The sequence below is a fragment of the Simochromis diagramma genome, unplaced genomic scaffold (assembly GCF_900408965.1).
Source record: "Simochromis diagramma unplaced genomic scaffold, fSimDia1.1 OVJJ01000131.1, whole genome shotgun sequence".
NCBI classification, from domain to species: domain Eukaryota; kingdom Metazoa; phylum Chordata; class Actinopteri; order Cichliformes; family Cichlidae; genus Simochromis; species Simochromis diagramma.
Window position 1 is genome coordinate 4,436,521 of NW_024387200.1, and position 15,520 is coordinate 4,452,040.

Consider the following 15,520-nt stretch of genomic DNA (forward strand, 5'->3'; position numbering starts at 1 on the left):
TGCAATTACTTGCAACACTCAACTTAATTTAAAAACATTTCTGGAGATGACTTGTCATTGCTCATAGAGGCTGAGAGAATTCAAGGAACTGTTATAATGTATAAACCTTTACCTTTATAAGAGATTAATCAATAAATGTGTGATTTATAAAAATCAAAACTGAATTACTTGAACATCACAAAAAAGTCCTTTTTAAAAATAAAATGTTTGTTTTTTTGTCTTCCTGTGTTCTGCCTGATGCTTTGGGCAATCTGCTTTACTGCTTATTTTCCAAGAGCTTGATAGGATCATCAATACTTACCACATATAGTGAAAAAATGCAGTTGGTTATTTTTGGTGTGGTAACCAGAGGAGACTTCATATTTGACCTTTCAGTCGTGAAAGTAATATCTGTGCTTCCAGCACAGTTGGGTTCATAGTTGTTTTGGACAGTAAAACATTTTGGAACTTTGCCTCTGAACACTACAACACTCAATTTTAAATTGTGAATGAGTGAATATGTGATTAGAGTGCAGACTTACACTTTAAATTTAAAGGGTTTTACATGAAGTCTGCATTAACTGTTAATGAATTACAGTTGTATTTATATGTATTCTCTCTTTTTTTTATTTGGACAAACTAACATAATTTAAAATATAAAATAATATACTGTTTTGGATGAAAATCCTTTGTAGTCAGTAACAATCAGAAGTTTAGAAACTAATGGATATCACAAAATACTGCATATGCTCCCTTGGGCTACTCTGCCATGCCTTTACTGTAACTGCCTTTAGTTGCTGATTGTTTGTGGGTCTCTCTGGCTTCAGTAACTGAAAAACATGCTCTATTAGGCTGAGATCAGGTTAGTGATTTGGCCATTAAAGAATATTCCATTTCTCTGCCTTGAAAAATGTTTTCGATATGCTTTGGGCCATTATCCACTTGTACTATAAAACCCTGTCTTATCAGTTTTGAAGCATTTATTTAAATCTAGGCAAAGAGTATAGCCATGCAGATTTCAAAGTTCATCCTCTTACCTCTATAAGCAGTCACATCACATCAGTTCCACTAGCAGCCATAGATGCCCATGTAGTAACATTGCCTCCAATATAGTTTTTGGATAATGTGAAATGTTTTAAATTGTTTCTTCAAAATAAACTTTGACAATGTCTACACCCTGATGAGTGTACTTGAATTGGGTAGTGTTGTGAAAGAGTATTTCTTAACTAAGGAAAGATCATCCACTTTATTTATCTTCTATGGTCTATCAGTTCTTTTAGTGTTGGCCTTCTCCAGTTCAATAGCACCAGATTATTGAACTGTCCATTTCCAAGATGTTCCATACCGCTCTGATAGGTTTATTTTAGTTTTTCCAGCTTGCTTTACTTGCACTTTGGCTTCACATTGAGAATTTCAATGAAACTATATGAAATGCAAGTTCAACATTTGATATCAACTCCATATATTTTATCTGCTTAATTTTTCACAGAATAATAATGGAACATGCATCACTTGTCCGAGAAAATGCTTGTCAGTTAATTAACTTTTGAGCATCTGATAATGGTTTTCTATGTTTAAAAATGGCTATCAGTCCTTAATTATTTTTTGACCCACTAAGTTAAAGCTGAAAGTCTGCACTTTAATCACATGTTGTTGATTTTTTTTAAAATTCATAATCCACTGTGGTGATGTATAGAGGTAGAATTATAAAAATGTGTCATTGTCGAAAAACTCAAGTTTGCTTTTGAATGAACACAACGCAGAGTCTGCACCATTTCAATTCTTATTTTTTAATAGCTTAAGGTGGGGAAAGTAGTTCTTTTTATTTTTAAATTCAGTCTTGTGTTGGATCTAGAAAAGACTGCTGATATCAAGGATGCATGCACAGACACACACGCCCGAATACACACACACACACACACACACACACACACACACACACACACACATATAAAGCTGACCACAAACACAAAAAGATACAAACCTTTGACAGACTTAGAACAAGTGTATTGGTGTTTTTGCAAGTAAACAGCTGAGTTGGAGGTTTAAGGACACTGAAGAATGGATTTAATCTTTCTGTTTCTGGGAAAGACTCATAGATAGCACAGGATGAATCAGAGTAGGAATGAGAAGAAGAGCAAAGTGAGAATTTTTTCTTTTTGAAAAACAGAGCGTTAAAAGAGAGCAAAGACAAAACTGAAGAAAATATATCTCACAGAAAGTAAACTGTATAGCTCAGCAGTTAGGAGATGTTGAAAACAAAGGACAGGGAAAAAAAAAATTTTTCACCTTCATCAAATGCCACAAACAATACCACATTTACCGTACAAATTTCCAAAGACACCTCCTGAAAACTTTTCTAAGTTCTCAGCAGCAGTTCAAACAAAAGCAGAGTTTAACTGTTCAAAGTAAGTTTGAGAAGCAGATGTGACTGAAACCTATTCATATTTTTACGATTTAATGGGAATGATAGACACAAACATGTTGACACACACACACACACGCGCACAAAACCTAGTTCTCTGAAAATGTATCTTACTACACGTACATACTTTGACTAACAATGATCTGCCTTCAGTTAAAGTGGGACATTATGCATGCAGGAGCCTCTGACCTGCAGACCTCAGACTTGTTTCAAAGAAAATGACATGTTTTATCTTGGCTTTTGTATAGAGGTTAATTGATGGTCATGTCTCGATGTAATATGCATGCTTTTGTAACAGTTTCACTTACTGTGCACTTGCCAAATCACCTGCTGCTGATTTGGCATCATCCCCCAAAGAAATAATTGATTTGTAATGTATTTATTTTTTAAAGGTAAGACTTCTCTGAGAGGCACCTGTGGCTTTTTTTCTTGCATCACATTCATTTACTGACTGTTAACACTAGAGATTTGTCATTAAGCTTAATTCCTTGAAATAAATTTTTGTTATAAAATATATTAATTTGACTTTTAATTATGTAAATTATTTCTTTTTTTGATTTATTTTTTGCATGTTTGTTTTCAGTTTCAATCTCAACTGATTAATTCATTACATTCAAACATTCACTCACTTCATCATTATAAGTTTTTTTGGGGATATTTTTATTACTCAAGGACATGACAAATCTATTCATGACTATGATTAAGCTAACTTTCTGCTAATGTGTTACCTGGATTTTAACAGATGTTAAATTGACTGATTTCTGCTACTGAAAACTGTAATTGTGAAAAATTGTGATTAGGAAATACAAGTTTCCACACTTGATCAGGTGAGGAGCCATAAAAGGTCATTTTGATTTATAACATCAAAACAAAATGTCTTTGGAGAAAAAAAAGTCACAAAAGTCTTATAATATCCTCCAACGAAACTCTAGGGTTGAAATTTGAAAGTATTTCAATTAGTGCTCTATGACACATTCAAACATGGCATAACTCAGATGTAATACATTTCACATTTTCTAAATGCTTTTTAAATAGGAAAGACATTTTTGCAGTCATTTATATATTAACTGATTCCAAGTTGGAGCTCAAAAGGGTAGCTGGATAGACTTAATTCAAAAAATGAACTGAAATGATAAGGTCTAGAGCACAGGTCCGGAGGGATAATTACAGGTTTTAATGACCTGCTGTAAGGTGTACCTTTTCTGGCATCCTACAAACGCCAAAGCTGCTTTTTTTGGGGTTATAATCAAGTATTTTGGAAACTTGAACCCCGCAACACAAAAAAATATGGGTTTTTTTTTTCTGTTTTGTGGTGCAACATAAATGAATACACAGAAATGGACTGAGCTTCTAGCTTATTATAACCCTCTTCCACTTGACTTTTTTCCTTTCTCGAAAACCTGCTTAGGAATCCCAAATCTCAACCACCCACTCACCCCAATTTACCAGCATTCTCCCCAGGCTAAGTCATTTATTTAAATCCATATTCATTTTCCTCCAAGCAAAGTGATCTGTCTGAATTTACAGTTAGTGCTCTCTCTGTCTTCTGTCTATCTCTTACTATGTAAGATTTTCTCTATTATTCTCTCTCAAATGTATATTTTCTCTCTGAAACCCCGTTCATCCATCTCTCTCACTCTCAGATTTCATCTTGCAATCATTTTCTCTGTGTGTTTCACACTCGCCCCCTTTTTTCTACCCATTTCTATTGTTCTCTGCCCCAAGCAATTCAATCCATCTGACTTTAAGAATCAGATCATCCAATCAGGGCCCACTCGGTAGACAGAGGCGGGCCCTGAGGGACAAACTAACCAACTCTCTGATGGGATTAGACATCCCACCTGTCCATCACTTTAGAAAACCCACACTAGGCCAATCGCCTCTTCACATAGTTTCATATAGTTGTCATTAAGACACTGGGCTCTGTTTTCTACACATCCATGCATGCATACAATGAGGTGAGTGCACCCATTAACATATAGGTCGATATTATTAAGCTTTGGCTTGGATATCAGACAGCTGATCGAGAAAGCAAATTAAAGGTGAGAAAATTCACATAAACACAAAAGTTGTAATCTAATTACTGGAATTTGTAAAGGAAACCGGTAGAGAACAAGTACCTCAGTTTTTAAATGTTTATAGTTTGTTAGTGCATTCATCCACTGTGAGGCTCCAATTTAACTAAACTACTTTTATGTACTATATAGTAAAATGTCTTTTTGCTTTAAAACTTTCTTACCCACTTTCATCTCTTTGGTAGATGTTAAAGGGCTTAAAAAGACATGCGGGTTGTCACACTCTGTGTTTTGTGGTTTTCATTTTCTCTTTTTTTCTGTTCTTCGGGAATGTTTGCAGACCCCATGTGAATTAATACTCTTATTAGCATAGGGATATAGGTCAACACTGCCCTGAATATGTCTGTTCATATGGCCTGATTGTGGCCTTGGTGTGTGTTTATGTGTGCACGCAAGACTAAGCTAGGTGTTTATTTAATCTTATTTATCTTTATTTTTAAAATCATAATTAAAGAAAGGTGGAACATTTACCACCATATACTACATATATGAATGTATTTTTATAGATTCAAAGTAACCTTAAATTAAACAATGAATAAATTACATAGGTTAATTAATAGGAAAAAATATTTTCTATACAGTATATACTATACTATAACACAAATTCACAGGAAACAATCAGTGGGGTGGGGATGGAGGGATGGGGTTAAGAGAGGGGTCTGGTCAACAAATAGTGATTCTCCACATGAATGTCATATCAGTTTGAATAAGTAGCTGATATGACATTCATGTGGATAAAATCACACGTGCACATTCAGTGTGGTCATAACATGACTTGCAGTCATATACAAATGGCAGCTGCACTGGAATCTGTCTGGACATGTTTAAGGTGATGATGTTCAAAAGAAAACTGACCAAATTTTAATTTGTGTTGGCTTTTTTTGAACCGAACTTTATCTGGGTTCATCCCAGAGGCTGTTATCCCAGAACAGGTTGGAAGGAACTTGCTAGTGAACTGTTTCCAGCTTATTTGGACAACATGACACGAATCATGCTGGTGATTACCTGCTTGCACTGTGCCAGCTTTTGCTCTCAATTTTACACCACATGATTTAATAACATTTAGTGAATGAATCTGAAATGGATGTAAATATTAGTGGTGCAATGCTGAACAGACCAGAAGCCTGGCCTCTTTCATCGCTTTTTAACAGCTTGAGGTGTAATCCAGCTGCTATGTGTTGATATGAATACAGAAAGGAATGTCAGATTTAAACAGTTCCTCTCACCTTTATTACACCCACTTTTTTCCTTGCATTTATGTATATTTCTTAGTTTTTAAATATGATGCAGGTGAAAGGAGTGAGTATTCATGGCAAAGGCGAACACTAAAAGAAATCACAGAGTGAAGAAATAGTGATAAAAAAAATTGTTAAAACATCTGATCAGGTCATATTTGACCCAAGGGAGAGCCCGGGGAGATGAAGAATCCACTCGAGAGATTATATATCCTGACCAGCATGAGGCAGCCTCAGGATGCCCCAGGAGGGGTTGGACGACAAGGTTGTGGGAAAAACAAAAAACAAAACAAAGACAACATCATAATGAAATTTCGTTTCACTGGACGGTGTGGAGAAACAAAGACACGTTTTATTAAGAAGATTTCTTGTTTCTAAACTTAAGTTGTGATGATTTATTGACCAAGAGCCATAAACAAAGCATTTTGAAATGAATTTCAGCTCATATTATGTTTTAGTTTAAGCATGTAAACAATCATTATTCTTCACATAGTGTCTCTGCCTTTTTCCTAGTATTATATTTTGACAAGGCCGCATTATTTTTTTGCCCTTTCACTGTTTTTCATCATCTTGCACCCTCTTTCTTTCACTCTCACCTGTCACATTTACTAACACTTTGTGCAGTTCTTTTGTCGCTTTATGTGTGAGAGCACAAGAATAAACAAATGTGATGACACGTGTGTCAGAGGAAGGCATTGCTTTCTTAGTACGATTGAGGATTTTAAGCGGTACAAAAGCATAACAATCAAATTACTTTATAATGCATATACTTGTTGTTTGTACCAATACGTAGGAAAATAGGTTCTCTTTGAAAAATACTGCAACTGCAAAGTTCAATGGCACCTTTATTTCCCATCAGTCCTTGTCTGCTTCTGGGCAGAAGGAAAAGAAATCACAACCATGCTGAAATCCTCCAGGACTTCCCAAGGAGACCACCTATGAGGAGAGGTTGGCCATTTTATCTTTTTTATTTTTTTTAAGGATAGCTTTTGCTTTTTGTAGACTAGACGTCAGGACTTTACCTTGGAGTAGATCTCTATGATAGGGTTATTACTTGAGTAATCCAACGAAAATGAAAATATTACAAATAATCATGAATTCAGCCCTATCCTTATTTGAGCATGTATGTATTACAGAGCATGCAATTGCAACATCAGACAACAAATAAATCAGTATGTCCTCACACCCCCCACACACAGCTGCACGTAGTTGCTACTCATTGTCTTTACCAATAACACTTTGTCATTGCTAAGACGGGTCAAGCACAGGGCATCACAGACTGAAACTCGCATGGACAGCTACAGCAGCGGCCTCGTCCTATCTGAACTGTTCATGTGTTGCAGTGATGGGGCGCTAATGGACCAGCAGGAAATAACATGGCTTCCTGAGGGAACACAAAATGGAGGTATGGTAACTGCTGCCAATATGTCAGGGTGAGAGTGAGAGGCTGGTGGGGAAGCGGGTATGTTTGAGCACTTTATGGGCAGTGCACAAGTGCAAACAATCACTATATACTGAAAAACACTGAAGAGAACTTTAAAGGATTAGTGGATCAATACAATGTTTTATTTAAATTGTTTTTTTTATCTTATTTTATGCAGTATTTGGTAGACAAATAGTGTTCTACTGTGATCAATATATGTGGCTGTGCTGAGAAACTGTGTTTAACACAAGGCTGGTGGGACCTTGTGTAAGTAGGCACCACCCTACTTAACTTTTCAATAAGTGGATGTTTGTGTGTTCATGCAATTGGTGCTGTGTACTTTAGCATGGTAATTAGCAACTAATTAGTTATTGATTAAGGTCAGTATATTTTATGGAGGTGAGAGGATATGTGTGACATGGGGCACAGTATAACAGCTCAGCCATAATTCACCCTCTACTGCACAAATACACAACCAAACACCTGCACAAACAATGTAGACATCTGCATGTCACTTTCCCTCCCCTGGTTATAGCGGTGACAATGACAAGTAATTTATTCATTATTATCCTTAATAGTTTTCATATTTGTTTATTTATGCTAATGATATTATTATTAGTTAATGATAGTTAATGTCAGACTAGTCTGTTATAGTTACATTTATAAATAAACTAACCTGTGAATATACCTACCCCATGTCATCTAGGAGCTAAAACTGTAGTATTATACTAATGCAGATGCAGTAATTCCCATGAATGTTATTAACAATAATATAAAAAAGGGTGAGGCGTCCGTCTGGGTTGGGAAAGAGTTGCTGCCTAGTGGAGTGTAAGTATGTCAGGGTTTTGTTGACGAGTGAGGGGAGAGTAAGGCAGGAGTGTAACAGACAGACTGGTGAGGTATCAGTAGTGATGATGTTAGTGTCCCCCACAGAGGAGTTGGAGGAGGTGAGCCAGGAGAAGGAGGTCTGTTCATATCTGCTGAGACTGCTACCCCCACGACCCAGAGTGACAAGTGTCAGAAGACAGATGAATGGATGGATGGGTATTATTAATATTTAGTATATTTATCATTTTTGGGGCGTTCATATTATGTAATATAAAAAAAAAATACATACACCAAATTACAATTGTGGTATTTGCAATACACGTTTATACCGTAATATATACTGTAAAAGTTATATTCAGATAAAAAGTGTCTAACTTAACAACTTTCTCTAGATGACCCACTGAGTTATAAATATATTACTGTGATTAAATTCAAAACTGAAGTCCATTCTGATGTCAAAATGATCATAAAAATGAATATACCTCATAAGGCATTATATGTAATATAAACCCTCAATTGAACCAGTTTTCACTCCCTGAAAGTTTTGTCACCAGACAATCTATTGAACATTTTATGTGGGGGTGTTGGCGTGGGGTGCTGGGGAGCATTCATAGCTTTGCTGATTTAACACGAAAATCTCTTTCTGCTCTGTAAGAACTGAATCTCTGGAGGTTTAAAAATAGTTTTAGACCCCCTCAAGGTCGCAACTCCCACAGATATATGTCTTTGAGTGTTGCTAATGGTTTGGTCTGATGTTGTGCACTTCAAATCACTGGCTATTTCCTAAGCCTGTTACTGCTAAATGGAAAATGTGAGTTTAGATTGTAGTGTGTGTGTGTGTGTCTGTGCATGTGTGTGTGTTTGTGTGCATGTGCGTGTGACCTCTGCCTTTAATCCACTTTACCTTTCATTTCCTTTCTAGGCTCTCAAATGACCAAGGGCATCTAGATTGAATCCCTCTTTTCTCCCTCTTTTATCTCCTGTTTTTGGTCTCTCTCTCTCTCTCTCTCTCTCTCACACACACACACACACACACACACACACACACACACACACACACACACACACACACACACACACACCTCATTTCTTCAAACATGTTGTTATATGTCATTTACATTCTGTTGCTTATAGCAAAAGAGGTTTGATGGAGTGTTATAGATATGAAGTGGTTAGCTGGTAGTGACGAGCTGCTAATGATTTAATAAAGGCAAATCTGATTTACTTAATTTGTTTGGTCATTTTAAACCATTAAATACACGACTAATATGATACCTTTATTGACACTAATTATTGTTTTTTTCTCAAGATCTTGGCAGAACCTCTTTACTTAACACAGAATTACCAGATTACCGGCTTGAAATGCAATAATAACACAATAGCCTCAAGTGACTGTAATCATTCTTTAATTATATCCACTGATGAGATTAAAACGATCTACAAGATAATTGAAATTTATATACATCCAGCAGATTCAAACAGTCCAGGTCTGATTTATTTGTAAACAGATTTTTCTTTTCTTTTTTTTGCAGAAATTTAAACCTGTAACTCTGTGAAAGCACTAAAAAATTGTTGTATTTATCGGTGCAATTATGTACACAGACCCTCGATGAACATGGGCTACGGTGTACGGTGTACATTTTAGGACATCGTCAGGTATCAGACAAAAAATTGTCAGGTGTCAGTTGTCAAAAAAAAAATTGTCAGGTGTCAGACAAAAAATTGTCAGGTGTCAGTTGTCAAAAAAAAAGTTGTCAGGTATCAGAAAAAAAATTGTCAGGTGTCAGTTGTCAAAAAAAAATTGTCAGGTGTCAGAAAAAAAATTGTCAGGTGTCAGTTGTCAAAAAAAAATTGTCAGGTGTCAGAAAAAAAATTGTCAGGTGTCAGAAAAAAAATTGTCAGGTGTCAGTTGTCAAAAAAAAAGTTGTCAGGTATCAGAAAAAAAATTGTCAGGTGTCAGACAAAAAATTGTCAGGTATCAGAAAAAAAATTGTCAGGTGTCAGAAAAAAAGTTGTCAGGTATCAGAAAAAAAATTGTCAGGTGTCAGACAAAAAATTGTCAGGTATCAGAAAAAAAGTTGTCAGGTGTCAGAAAAAAAATTGTCAGGTGTCAGAAAAAAAGTTGTCAGGTGTCAGAAAAAAAAAAGTCAGGTATCAGAAAAAAAATTGTCAGGTGTCAGAAAAAAAGTTGTCAGGTGTCAGAAAAAAAATTGTCAGGTGTCAGAAAAAAAATTGTCAGGTGTCAGAAAAAAAAAAAGTCAGGTATCAGAAAAAAAATTGTCAGGTGTCAGAAAAAAAGTTGTCAGGTGTCAGACAAAAAATTGTCAGGTATCAGAAAAAAAGTTGTCAGGTGTCAGAAAAAAAAAAAGTCAGGTATCAGAAAAAAAATTGTCAGGTGTCAGAAAAAAAGTTGTCAGGTGTCAGAAAAAAAATTGTCAGGTGTCAGTTGTCAAAAAAAACTTTGTCAGGTATCAGAACACAAGGTACCAGAGAGAAAATCTTCCTGCAGGTGGCGCTGTTGTCATGTCCCACCCGAATTGATTTCCAAATACGTCATCAACGTGTGACCGTGGGAGAGCGTAAGGTCATTGACCTCACCGGAGTTTTACCGTGGTTCAGGCTCCTAACTACACAAGGTAAGTTTATCTTTTTCTCCCTTTTGTTCATATTTTTGCCACAGTTGTGTTATATTAAGTTGCAGTTATGTTGTGAAAGTTACATATCAGAGACGGAAAGCCAGTTTTGTACGAAACCAAATCAGTACTATTTTTGTCTGGCTAATTCATTCTAGCTAGCGACAGTGGTGAAACGTGATTCAAATTTAAACTGTTCAGTAATTGTTTTGTATACATTTCAGCAAATGGACAAGCTGAAAGCTTACGAGCAGCTTAAAAAAGACCTTGAAAATGGTAATCCAACACTTTATTAAATTTTTTGGTAATGCTTGCAAGTTAATTTTTTTAACTGCAAAGAACCCTGACAATATCATGCTTTAATTATTTAACATTGTATGGTATTCTTATTTACTTCTCTTTATTAATGTGCATGTTAACAGACGTATATAGTTGTTACTTTATGATATTGTTGGAGTGCCCGATTTAAAAAAAATAAATAAATAAAAATGACAAAAGATAAATTTCTCACAAAATTAAAAGATTGCAATTTAAAAGTTAGATAGTCATGTAGGATCTGTCTCCTACAGTCAATCTATAACTACTTACCCTTTTAAAATTTTATTTGAAGGTGAGATTACCCAAAAAGGCTTTGATAACAACATAAAAAAGCTCCTGACAGCAGAAAAATCAGGTAGGTTTTGATACTTTTGAACAACATGCAAAACAATCTCCTTTATTTAACATGATATGCTTAGCAGGTTATGATTGAATAACCACTTTATTAATAGATGCAATACATTTTGAAAGCAGATGACTGTGCAGTAGTCTGTGATTGTAGTAGAATTCTATAAACCACATGTTTCACATCAATGCCCTATTTATATTGCAGATGACACTACTTCAACATGTGGCAATGAATTTCTCAGTAAGAAAACCACAATTATTTTGCTTCAAGGTCATTTGTAATATAGAACTCGCTGTGGATCAGTTTGATTAACTTTCAGCTTCATCCATTACAGGTGCAGCAGAGGCCTTTGGTAAAGCCAAGAAACTACTACAGCCTCAAGTAAAGAAAAGGCAGTTTCCACTGAATGATAAACGTTTGGACCATGGCAAATCATTATTGAAGGTTAGTTAAAAAGTGAAGCTACCTGTATGACTATCAGCAATATGTTAAAAAATAACTTTCTAAATTTGGCATATTTCTTAATAAATTTCCCTTTTTTTCCTTGATGCTAGGTCAGACTGGCTCCCATGGAGTGGAAGCCAAGAACTCATAGAAAGTGTGGACGGTACCAGAAGTTAATAATGGACGAAGCTCCACCTCGAATCATTCTTCAAGGCCATGAAACCTATGATGATTTAATTACCATAGGCAAAGAACGCTTCTGGCCAGAGCGTACTGAGGGGAGTGAGTTCACTCTTTGCCATTCTGACGGGACCAGGTGGAGTAAGCAGGAGTTCCACAAAGAATACGGAACTGTTTCTGATATTACACATATGTGGAAAAGAACAATATACATCGGGCGACGACAACTGGGTAATAAAGTGTTCAATATTACTATTAACTACTGTCTAGCACTCAAATTTGTATGGTATGAAATAATTTTACTTTTTGTACAGAGGTCGTGTGTTTGGATGATCAAAGTTCCATCTCAGGTGTGTGCCTGCCCAAACCAAATTGAATATTTTTGATGTTATGATTGAACATGGTACACTGGCCATGTTGGGCATTCAGATATATTGCAATTAATGTGTTATTTTACAGATGAAGACCCTGTAACTAAAGTGGGTGGTGATGAAAGTTGCAGTTTAGGTGAATGCCTGGACATCTAACTAAATCATTAAAATTGACTTCTTTTTTGGTTTGCATTACATTTCCAACCTTTACACACTTGTTTACTATGCTTGGTCATTGCACAGTTACTGTATATAATATGCATCTTATTCTGCAGATGAACTTCCTGAAACCCTCATAGGACAAAGTGTTGCAGAACAGGTAAAACCATGGCTTCATCTTGAACAGAACAATTAATTTCTTATCATTGTCATAAATGTGGATATTTTCACAGTGCACCCTGCAAAAAGTATATCTTGGCTGAATGTGTTCATAGGATTTCCATGCAGAAACATCCAGCTCAGCTGAATTTGAAACAGGGAGAGTCAGAAAGAAAAGCCAGTCCAAGCAAAGGAAGGAGGAAAATGTAGGGTCATCTCTAGGTCCAGGTGGAGCAGTGAGCCAAGACATGTTACCACATGCAGTTATTGAGTCAAAAGAAGCTATGGAGGGAGCTGAAGAGCTATCTGAAGGTGCTGGAAGTAGTGGGCTTTTGATAGATTTTGCACAGTCTTTCAACCCAACTCCAAAATCGCCATCATGTAAGCATTCTTTCCCATTTAGGGCTAACATCATATCATCAGACAAAATTGTAAATAAAGGTTTTCATTCTTCACTATTTGGTACTCAAGTTCCTGGAGTAAACCTAGATATTAGTGATCCAGCAGTTAATAGAAGAATGATTAGCAGTAGCTGTATGTTAATGTATGTTACTTTGTGGGTTTTTTTTTTTTTTTTTTTTTTTGTTTTTTTATCCCCAAGTGTATCTTCCACGTGTTCCATATGTGGAAGAGGCTTTAATTACATACAGTGAGGACAATCTACTGGGAGAAGGAACATTTGGCAAGGTATATAGAGGTTCTTTTCATGGTACTCCAGCAGCTGTTAAAAGGATCATGTGTGGCCAACAAGGGATGGAGGACAGCGACATTCATCATGAGATAAATGTTTCACTGTAAGAACTTTGACACACTTTTTTTTTCATTGTCAAAATCGATTCTTCCTCAAACTGTAACATAATATGCCTCTATTTTGTTTTTTTTATTCGGACATGTTTCTGTTTTATTAGGAGACTGTCTCACCCCAACATCGTCAGACTCATGGCAGTTGCCCGCACTGAGTCCTGCTTTTTGTTGGCAGCTGAATACATTCATGGCGCAACCCTGCAGCAAGTGCTTCACACAGACAGCTGCTTGGTGAAGGTACCAATACTCATAATTTTATGTTTAATACATTTAAGTAGATGTGAATAATCTTAATACCCTCATATTAAAAAAGAACTTTTTATTGCTGGCATTTGTTTAAATATGTACTTGAAACCATCTTTGTGTACAACATATAAAAAGACTGATTCCTTTTTTTTTTCTCTCATGTTTTCAACCCTTTAGAATTACCAAAATGATCTTTAATTGTCAAATGCCAGAAAAGTATCAACTTAGTAAAAGAATAATCTTAAATTTTTAATAATAAGCTCCCTTACTGTTTTGGTAGAATTGCTTTTTTTACTTGGATGAGGTTCAGACATTTTAGGTTTTCTTCTACAATATTCTTACAATATTTTTCAGGAATTTCTGTCCAGTCCTCCAGACAGGACTGGTGTAACTGAGTCAGATTTGTTGGCCACCTTGCTCACACACACCATTCACCTCTGCTTACAGTTTCGCAAGAGGACTGCAATCAGGGCTTTTTGATGGTCACTGCCAAACATTTACTTTGTTGGTCTTAGGTCCCATTGTAATTTATTGAAATTGAAATGGCAATTGCATTTGAATACTAATCCTATTTGAAGTAATACATTTCCAGTGGTAGACATGTTAGATTGTCACACCTGGCTACGCGTTGTTTTATTAATATTATACATTGTCTTGATAGCTTGAAGGGGATGATGCCGGTTTCATATCACTGGACTTATCCATGGCAGTAGAGTACATCCATGCACAGAGAATCATTCACCAGGATATAAAGCCAGCAAATGTCATGGTAAGCCATACTGTATTTTTCTTTTTCTCCACTTTGTTTTTGAAGATCAAAATAAAAATAGTATATTATTTATTTAACTTTATTCTCTTCAGTCTATTAAACACTACATTTGAACAATGAGAAACTTTTCTGGCATATTCATATAAAGGATTTTTTTTTTAAAGTAAGAAGCCTTACATTGTTTCTTTAATAGTCCAATTTTTCTTAAATATGTTGGTTCTTGCACACCTACAAAATTCCCAAACATGTTGTAAGTTTAGGCTTTACAAACTGAAAGTTTCTATTATTTTATTAGTCTGTACCAAGTGGAATGGGGATTAAAAAAAATGCACAGGACTATAAAACCGGGTTGGATCATTAACCAATCTGTTAATTTTAATGTTGGGTATAATAAACAATCTCAGAATAAATCTGCAGTGATCTGGGTGCTAAAAGCTTTGAGGGTTGTTTTTTTTTTTTTTTCCCCAATTATGAGCTGTGGTCTTTGGAATGACATTTTTGATAACATTTGTGAAATTTTAGACAACCTGGTAAGTTCTCATATGTATACCTTATAGGTTCACCACCCTTCTAAGAAGGCAGTCCTGACAGACTGGGGCATGGCAAACATAAGAGACACTGTGATGCTTCGTCAAGGGAGTAAGTTCACTGCCCAGGCTACTGGTCCAGCTGGTGGCACATATCTTTACATGGCCCCTGAATGCATACTGATGTTTGAAGAGGCCTCGTTCCAGACAGACATGTGGTCCCTCGGAGCCACATATCTGGAGATCCTGACGGGTTCCGCTCCGTGGATGGTTAAAAAACAAAGAGAACTGGCTGCACTAATGGCCACCAAAACCCCACCACATGCCCTATCACATCTCAGTGACAAAAACAGTTTTCTTGGTGGTTTGGTGAGCTATGACCCAGACTCAAGGCCTTCCGCATCTGATGTTGTTAAGTTTCTCAAGTCAGGCCTTGATCTTACGAGCCGATATGGCTACAAGTGGTAATGTTGCTACAGTCTGCAGTTCAAAAGTCTTTCAATGTGAATTATGTTCTACATTATTGTTAACAAAAGTTGTGGTAAATGAAACACTGAATCATTATGAAAGATGGCACCTTGTCAATTTTATTGTAC

The 15,520-nt window shown here is 36.0% G+C and overlaps 2 protein-coding genes across 2 annotated transcripts in view; one reads left to right on the forward strand and one right to left on the reverse strand.

Annotated features, from left to right (window-relative positions):
* si:dkey-215k6.1 (transmembrane protein 132C) overlaps positions 1-15,520 on the reverse strand; it is a 274,521-nt gene that overhangs the window by 27,495 nt on the left and 231,506 nt on the right. The gene's annotated exons all lie outside the window — the stretch shown is intronic.
* LOC120745848 (probable serine/threonine-protein kinase MARK-A) lies at positions 10,444-15,506 on the forward strand. Its single transcript, XM_040051032.1, has 14 exons — positions 10,444-10,601; positions 10,823-10,874; positions 11,209-11,271; positions 11,470-11,505; positions 11,600-11,709; positions 11,820-12,120; positions 12,204-12,239; positions 12,349-12,396; positions 12,536-12,579; positions 12,695-12,959; positions 13,180-13,372; positions 13,487-13,619; positions 14,290-14,397; positions 14,955-15,506. The coding sequence occupies exons 2-14, from the start codon at positions 10,826-10,828 to the stop codon at positions 15,390-15,392; spliced, it is 1,824 nt and encodes a 607-aa protein (XP_039906966.1). The 5' UTR covers positions 10,444-10,601; positions 10,823-10,825; the 3' UTR covers positions 15,393-15,506.